General features: G+C 39.0%; 1 protein-coding gene across 5 annotated transcripts in view; it reads right to left on the bottom strand.

Moving 5' to 3' along the window:
• Positions 1-943: 943 nt before the first annotated feature.
• Positions 944-8,616, bottom strand: part of AFG1L (AFG1 like ATPase) — a 225,130-nt gene continuing 217,457 nt past the window's right edge. For 3 of the 5 annotated variants that reach the window (XM_081296472.1, XM_081296474.1, XM_081296473.1), the window contains 2 exons: positions 5,171-5,292; positions 944-1,233 (listed from right to left, as the gene is read on the bottom strand). In XM_081296472.1, the coding sequence (XP_081152598.1) occupies positions 1,197-1,233; positions 5,171-5,292 (159 nt within the window). In that variant the 3' untranslated portion in view covers positions 944-1,196. Of the gene's footprint in view, positions 1,234-3,047; positions 5,293-8,616 lie in introns of those variants that run through there. The other 2 variants (XM_081296470.1, XM_081296471.1) reach the window with 2 other exon arrangements.

Here is an 8,616-nt window from a genome sequence, read left to right as displayed (position 1 = left end):
GGGCCTTGACCTCTGCACTTGCTGGCTGTGCAGTCACAGGGAAAGCTCCTCGTTAAAAAACTGCTGTGCATTAAAATCCCATGGGAGCCTTAAAGAGCACAGATCTGGGCCCCACCTCTGTCCAAGGGTACTGACCCTGGAGGTGGGACCTCAGTCGCAGATGTGCAGCATTGCTATGCAACCCTCTGCGATTCTGGCTTTTTCCTGCCAGTTCATTCCACTGCCCACAAGATGGTGCCCTCTTTCTGAGAAATCTTCCATATTCACCACAGAGCAACAATCCATTTTCTGTATTAAGCAATCCTGAAAAAATGAAATTGAATTTTATGACTTTTCCCAACATCTCATTAAGCCAGAATCCTATGCCCTCAGCAGTTGCTATTTACTGAGTCTCTTTTTCCTTCTGCTACAAACCACGGGGTTGGGATGTGTCTTCAAAGGGTGATAATGCAAAGGAGAGGGTAGGCATTGAGTGCTGACTTACAATCACAATCACTAGTATCAATAACACCTAATATTCATTTAATCCTTTGTCATCTGCAAAAAGCTTCTCACAACTATCCTTGGAATGATCCTATAAAATGGTCATTATTATACACATTTATGAGCTGAGAAAACTGAAGCTCTGAGCTCTCTGGTTCAAGATCCAGGTAATAATTGGCAGAACTAAATGCTACCATCCCAGACCTCGAGCTCTTTACACTGCATCACAGAGGCGATAGCAACTGCTGGGGACTCAGAAAGTACAGCCCTGAGAGGAAACTTCTCAGGACATCCTCTGGAAGCAAGTCAGACAGATGTCATTCTGGAACTTCAAGCCATCAGACCAAAGATCAGAAGTATTTGACTGGACCACATGGCCAACTGAGGTAACAGCTGTGAGGTTTCTAGGGAGATGCCGGACAAGTCAGCAGACACTCAACAGGAGAACAGATTTTATTATTTTTTATTTTGGGTTCCAGGAAAAATGAACTGTGATATGCTAATGAGAACAACTAATCTTAATTCTGTCTTAATAAAAAGTTATAAATTTGTTTCCAAATAAAATTCTTTCTTTACCAGCAAGTGATGTCTTATATCAATGGATCTAACAAAGATAATTTACAAGATCACTTACAGACTTGCTGCCAGACAGATTTCCCTAATTGATCAGAAACTCAAGTGTCAGAGATGCCAGATTCATCCCTCAGGGCGTTTTATCTCAGATGAAGGGGCTGCATCTGTAGGTTCAAGCTGTGTGGACAAAGAAAGCTGCTTTCAGGACAGAAGCAATGAGATGGAAAATTTAATAAATTAGCATTTTGATAATTTTACTGATTTCTAAAGTGTATCTTAGCAATTCAGTTTTCTGTGCATTAGCTTCCTGATCTATAAAATGATGACAATGATACCTATTGTTTAGGGATCAAAAGAGTCTCCTTATTAAGTATTTAGAACCATGCCTAGGATACAGTAAGCATGATGTGTTTCTTAAGTAATGGATATGAGCACATCCACTTTTTTACAAGTGCAATTTTAATATTTTCGAAATTCTAACTAATTTTGAACTTCTGTTATTTGCATACTTGTTCGTATAGAAAATATACTTCAGGAACATTAAAGTATTGCCTCAGGATTAAAATTTGAAATACCACTGAAGATACACATTTGATTAAAACAGTCTTTTTGGCTTCAGAAATCAGTTAACAATTCTTTAAGTCCACCATGTTATTTGTCTTGTGATTACTGTTAACAAATAAATCCATGCACTGCCTAAAGAAAAACAGAGTAATACAATGATCAGATTTTTCTTTTTCTTCAAGAGGGGTTTTCCTTTATTCCTTCTTTATATATATATAATTTGTTGATGAACCTTTATTTTTATTTATTTGTATGCGGTGTTGAGAATCAAACCCAGTGCCTCACGCATGGTAGGCAAGCACGCTACCGCTGAGCCACAACCCCAGCCCTCCTTTATTCCTTCTTGACCCCTGTTAAGTCTGGAAACTAGGGATCATTTTGGATGGCCCCCACAGCACTTTCCCCTGACTCTGGTGACTTCCTCAGCCTGGGTTTCTAGGTGAGTTGGGAGCCTTCTTTCACAGCAGTCTCAACTGAAGCTCCCTCTTTGAAAATACTTGCAAAACAATCCAAATAAGAGCATGCGCTCTGAGGGGATATATGCAAACCCAGGGACAAAGACTAGACTGCTGAGGATAGCGAAGGGGCAGGACTCAGAAGAAAGGCACATGAATTGAAGTGGAGTTTTCCAATCAAGTGGCTGTTTTTCATTTTTCATTTTGGTCTTACAGCATTTCTACTTAGAAAATCAAAATCTGAAACGCTCCAAAACCTAACACCTTTTTAGTGTCAGGACACAAGGAATATTCTATCCCCAACAATATGAGGGGTCACATAGGCACACTAGAAATATTGTATAAAATTGCATTCAGTCTATGTATATGAGGTTTATATGAAACATAAGTGGATTTTGTGTTTAGATTGGTATCCAATCTTCCTTTTTTGGGGGGCGGGTATTGGAAATTGAACTCAGGGGTATTCTACCACTGAGCCACATCCCAGCCCTTTTGTATATTTTATTGAGAGACAGGACCTTGCTAAATTGCTGAAGCTGGCTTTGAACTTTCGATCCTCCTGCCTCAGCTTCCTGAGCTGCTGAGATTATAGGCATGCACCACCATGCCCAGTTAGACTTTTATTTTTCTTTCTTGCATGCTGTTTTATGAAATAGACTTTGTGGACAGGAGATGAGAATGAAGATGTACCATTTCCAGCCACCGAATCCCTTCTTATTCCCTCTTGATACCTAGTTCAAACCCAGTCAAATCCTTCCCAGGCCCTATCCCCAAGCCACATACGCCCTACTTCTAGCTCAGAAAGATTCTGACAGGCCCAGGCTGGGGGAGGGAGAAAGAGGAAGACAGAAGTGGGTACAGGCTCCATTTGTGGTGTTAGAACGTGCACTAAAATTTTACCCTGTGGAAATGTTATTTTAAAAGATGTTTAAAGTTTGTTTAGTACCAGAACTACAAGGTAGCTACACTGGGAATTATAGAGGCTTCTGGGCATCAAACCAGGTCCTAACTAATATTCATCATTGTTTCTATGAAAAACGAAATTTCATTCCAAATGCCTGACCTTTGATGAATGAACTTTTCCGACAGTATGGGAGTGGGACACTGGTCTACATGTACCCACACATTCAAGTACCGTTTCTTTTTCTGTTAATCACATTGTACATTTCTCTGTCTCTCCATAAATACCATTTTTTTTTTAAAAAATAAGGAACAGAATAGTATAAAAAATGTGGAAAGCAAAAAGTTAAGATTTAGGGCTGGGGTGTGGTTCAGTGGTAAGCACTTGCCTACCAGACTCAAGGCCCTGGATTTAGTTCCCAGTACTACAGAAAACAGAAACCAAAAGAAACTAAGATTTAAAGAATAAAGTTAAACATTTCATATTTATTGAGTTCAAAGCAATGATTCTGATATAAATGCATCTTCACTGAGTTACAAAAATGAGTCAATACTAAACATGATCTCTTTTTCATAGCAAGAGTAGGAGGCAGTGTGAGATAAACATAGCACAAGTTTTGTAATTGTCAACGGTGACTCTCAAAAGACAAGCAACTTCACTTTTCTAAGCCTTAGTTTCTTGATCTGTAATCAGAGATAGTTATATTCACTTCCTAGGACCACTTCTTTAATTGACAAAACATAAATATCTTGCATTAAATCTAGTACATAGTGGTTATTTCCCATCCTCTCTCCTTGTATCTCATCTCTTTGGAATTCCCTGTTTTACTTCAATAAAAGTATTTTTAAACCTCATTTAGCTTTCAGAAGCCCTTATTTAAACTTTTCCCTAGGACTGGGTATCCATCCATCTATCTGCTTAATTTACATTATCAGTTAATGTCCAGAAAAGACTAATGTGGATGAATTCTTAAATACTAGGTAGGTTCAAACAGCCTACTTATTTTGATAATTGTAATCATTGTTTGAACTGATTCACCTAAACATATCACCCCCCCCAAACAATCCTTGGTTTTCACAAGACTGTGGATTTTATTTTCTCCAATCCCCCCCACCCCCACCCCCTGGCTCTGGATTTAAGATTCTTTGAAGAGTCTCAACCAGGATCACTTTTCTGAAAATAGTTGGCAAAGTCAGGTTTGCTTAAATGAATTAAGAAATGAGCTCAATGAAGGACAAATCCAATTTTATTTAAAAGAGAACTGTTGGGTGTTCTTTCCTATTTACTATTAGGTCCAACTCTGCAGAATCAGCAGCAAGCGTGGGGAGTGGCATTCTGCAAAGAAAGCCAGTGTGGATGGACAGTGGAAGAGGCATTGTTGACAATGATGAGCAGACGTCTGCTCTGTTGTTGGGATGTCTGTGACTCTGTCTCCTTCCAATACTCTCACTGGTCCTTTCCTGGTACCTGCCCTCCCACTGCCTGCAGGGGGTGAGGGCAGGGATCTGACTTGCTCCTGACTTGATGCTGTCATACTCCTCTTTGTCCAGGCAACTCTGTGTCACCATGAGACAAGGCCCTGCCTGCCAACCTTAACCCCAGGTTAAAAGTCACACTTGTTCTGACATTAAGGAAACCTGAAGGCCTAGGGGGTTGATAATAATTCAAAGACAAAAACCTATGAAGAATCACACACATAGCCCATATTCTAAAATGTTATTCCCTTCAGTTTATAATAAGATCAGAAGGATTTATTTGTTTTGAATTGAAATGGTTTATTTTTTACTTTACCCTCTTATAAAAGATGTTTTCATAAGGTGAGATCACCATGCCACAAAAGCTTGGTGCTATCCAGACAATTTGCATTTACTGTATATTTATGCATTCAAGGTTCATTCAAGTATTCAATGTGAAGCTAAAATGTCTACTTTTATAGTAATCTTCAGGAGTGATGATTTTAATTTTGTGGTGCAGAAATAAGGCCACATAAATAGGCAAAAAGTACATCTATGAAAATGGTAAGTCTTTAACTTACTAATCCACTAAATCTTTGACAGTAATTTTAGATTAAAATGGTCCAGAGGACAAAGTGCATAATTAATGATGAGAAAATGATTCCTTCAAGTCTCACAATACAGAGTTCTCTCTGCATTAACCATTTGTCTCGTTTTATTCATGTGAAAGTGACAGTTACTTCTTGCTTCTGTCCCCTTCATTCCAGTACTGTTCAGTCTGCATTTCTGTGAGTCGGGAAATTGTGCGCTGAAATGCAAAGATTTCCTCTTCTCCAGTAAACATGGAGAGTCCTGCCGAGTCCTGGTCATAAAAAGAAACACACAAAGAAAATCCCAGCACTAATTAAATCACCCCAAGTGAAATTTACAGGACTAAGTACAGGGTTTTTTTTTTTCCATGTTCAAATTCTTTTTTTTTTATTGATTGTTCAAAACATTACAGAGCTCATGATATATTATCTTTCATACATTTGACTCAATTGGGTTTTGAACTCCCATTTTTACCCCAAATACAGATTGCAGAATCCCATCTGTTACACACTCACATTTTTACATAATGGCATATTAGTGACTGTTGTATTCTGCTACCATTCCTATCTCCTACTATCCCCCCTCCCCTCCCCTCCCCTCCCATCTTCCCTCTCTACCTCATCTGCTGTTGTTCAATTCTCTCCCCTTTTTTTTCCCTCCCCCTTGCCCCTCACAACCTCTTATAATTTTGTGTATCATTGAAGGTCTCCTACCATTTCCATATGCTTTCCCTTCTCTCTCCCTTTCTCTCCCCCCATTCGTCTTTGTTTACTGTTAGTCTTTTCCTCATGCTCTTCCTTCCTGTTCTGTTCTTAATTGCTTTCTTTATATCAAAGAAGACATTTGGCATTAGGTTTTTAGGGCTTGGCTAGCTTCACTTAGCATAATCTGCTCTAATGCCATCCATTTCCCTGCAAATTCTATGATTTTGTCATTTCTTAGTGCTGCATAATACTCCATTGTGTATAGATGCCACATTTTTTTTATCCATTCATCTATTGAAGGGCATCTAGGTTGATTCCACAGTCTAGCTATTGTGAATTGTGCCGCTATAATCATTGATGTGGCCGTATCCCTATAGTGCGCTCTTTTAAGGTCCTCAGGGAATAGTCCGAGAAGGGCGATAGCTGGGTCAAATGGTGGATCCATTCCCAGCTTTCCCAGGAATCTCCATACTGCTTTCCAAATTGGCCTCACCAATTTGCAGTCCCACCAGCAGTGTACAAGTGTACCCTTTTCCCCACAACCTCGCCAACACTTATTGTTGTTTGACTTCATAATGGCTGCCAATCTTACTGGAGTGAGATGGTATCTTAGGGTGGTTTTGATTTGCATTTCTCTGATTGCTAGAGATGGTGAGCATTTTTTCATGTACTTGTTGATTGATTGTATGTCCTCCTCTGAGAAGTGTCTGTTCAGGTCCTTGGCCCATTTGTTGATTGGGTTATTTGTTATCTTATTGTTTAATTTTTTGAGTTCTTTGTACATTCTGGATATTAGGGCTCTATCTGAGGTGTGAGGGGTAAAAATTTGTTCCCAGGATGTAGGCTCTCTATTTACCTCTTTTATTGTTTCTCTTGCTGAGAAAAAAACTTTTTAGTTTAAGTAAGTCCCATTTGTTTATTCTTGTTATTAACTCTTGGGCTATGGGCGTCCTATTAAGGAATTTGGAGCCCCACCCCACAATATATAGATCGTAGCCAACTTTTTCTTCTATCAGACGCAGTGTCTCTGATTTGATATCTAGCTCCTTGATCCATTTTGAGTTAACTTTTGTGGATGGTGAGAGAAAGGGATTCAATTTCATTTTGTTGCATATGGATTTCCAATTTTCCCAGCACCATTTGTTGAAGATGCTATCCTTCCTCCATTGCATGCTTTTAGCCCCTTTATCAAATATAAGATAGTTGTAACTTTGTGGATTAGTCTCTGTGTCCTCTATTCTGTACCATTGGTCCACCTGCCTATTTTGGTACCAGTACCATGCTCTAAGTACAGGTTTTAAAAAACTTAGGTAAACCTATTTAGATTAAAAATTTTTAATATATTTTTTCATATATGATCTTTCAAATTAGACTAGAGAGTCAACTATAGTCAAACCTATAAGCAATAAACAGAACAAATTACCAGGGAAAAAACTTAAAACAAAAAACATTACAAGAATAATTAAAGCTGAAATAATACTAGAAAATCCAAATATGAAAGATTTTGTTCAGAATGAGAGTTCTCTGCAAACCTCTAGGGACATTCCAGATAGAAAAGGAATTCTTTTTCCAAAAGTGCACATCAGAAATAAGTAATGGCATGAACAGTATTCTGCTAAGTTAGGAAGAGGCTGAGATGTGCTTCTGAAGCTTCATAGGCAGGCTACTGCCTAAGGGGGCTCCTTGAGGAAAAACCACAAATAGCTTTTTCCAAACAGGGTGAGCAGATATCCACTCTGCCGCTGGCATGTCTATGACTCTGCCTCCTCTGGACACTTTTGTTGGGTCCCGGGTCCTGGAAAATGTGCCTGGGATCTGACTTTGCAAAAACCAGAGCTGCTTTTGGTCCTCAGCTGCTGCGATACTTGGTCCCCTCATTGAGGGTTAAGTTGGGAACACTGTCTCTGTGAGGCCCTTTAATAGCCTGGAACCAGTGACACCAATGTGGGCTCATGGCCATTAAGGTGCTCTGAATTTTCCTTTCTTTCATTAGGGTTTGCTATTATGCTCTTTCAGAGAAAAATTCTGGACCATCTTCTCTCTGATCCACTGTGAACCTTCGTGACCCAGAGGTCACATTTCCCCAATTTCTTCATATATTATTGGCCCCAAGCACTGAGCTTATTTTGGTGTGTCCTGATCCCAGGTGGTATAATTTGAAGGCCTGTGATTAAATGACTTTAGAAATGATTTGATGTAATTCCTCAAGTATATTCTTTAAAAGACAATATTTGGATGTAAGTATTGTTCTTGGTTCTCTAAGAACCATTTCAAATGGTCCCAGCATAGGGGGTTTTAAGTAGCTAATTATTTCTACACTGCTGTGATCTAAATATTTGTGTCCCTCTAAAATTCATATGTTGAAATCCTACCCCTTCCCCCACCCCAAGATAATGGTATTAGTGGGTAGAGCCTTTAGAAGTTGATTAGGTCTTAAAGACAGAACCTTCAGGAATGTGATTAGTGACCTTAAAAAGAGGGTCCAGAGAGATCTCTCACTGCTTCCACCATGGAGGTTCATATAAAAAGATGGTGATCTGTGAACCAGGAAGTGGGTCTTCACTAAAAACCAAACCTGGTACCTTGAATTTGAACTTCCCAGACTCCAGAAATAAATTTCTGTGAGAAATAAATTTCTGTGTATATAAACCACTTACTTCATGGTATTTTGTTATAGCAGCTTGAACAGACTAAGAAATACACATTTTTTAAAGCACTTTTTAAAGAATTACAGGCTTTTTTTGTCCCAAACTCCTGAGAATACATAATTTCTATTCAGGTGAATATGGAATGGGCCTACTCACTCCAAATGGGCTTTTACCTCTGGGGCTGGAAGAACAGGATCCTTAGCTTTGGAAGGAGTGTTAATAGCTTTAAATTTTGATTAATAT

This window comes from Spermophilus citellus (assembly GCF_964194105.1).
Source record: "Spermophilus citellus genome assembly, chromosome: 5".
Taxonomy (NCBI): Eukaryota; Metazoa; Chordata; class Mammalia; order Rodentia; family Sciuridae; genus Spermophilus; species Spermophilus citellus.
The sequence above is the reverse complement of the archived record's forward strand: the minus strand, read 5'-3'. Positions and strand labels throughout refer to the sequence as shown.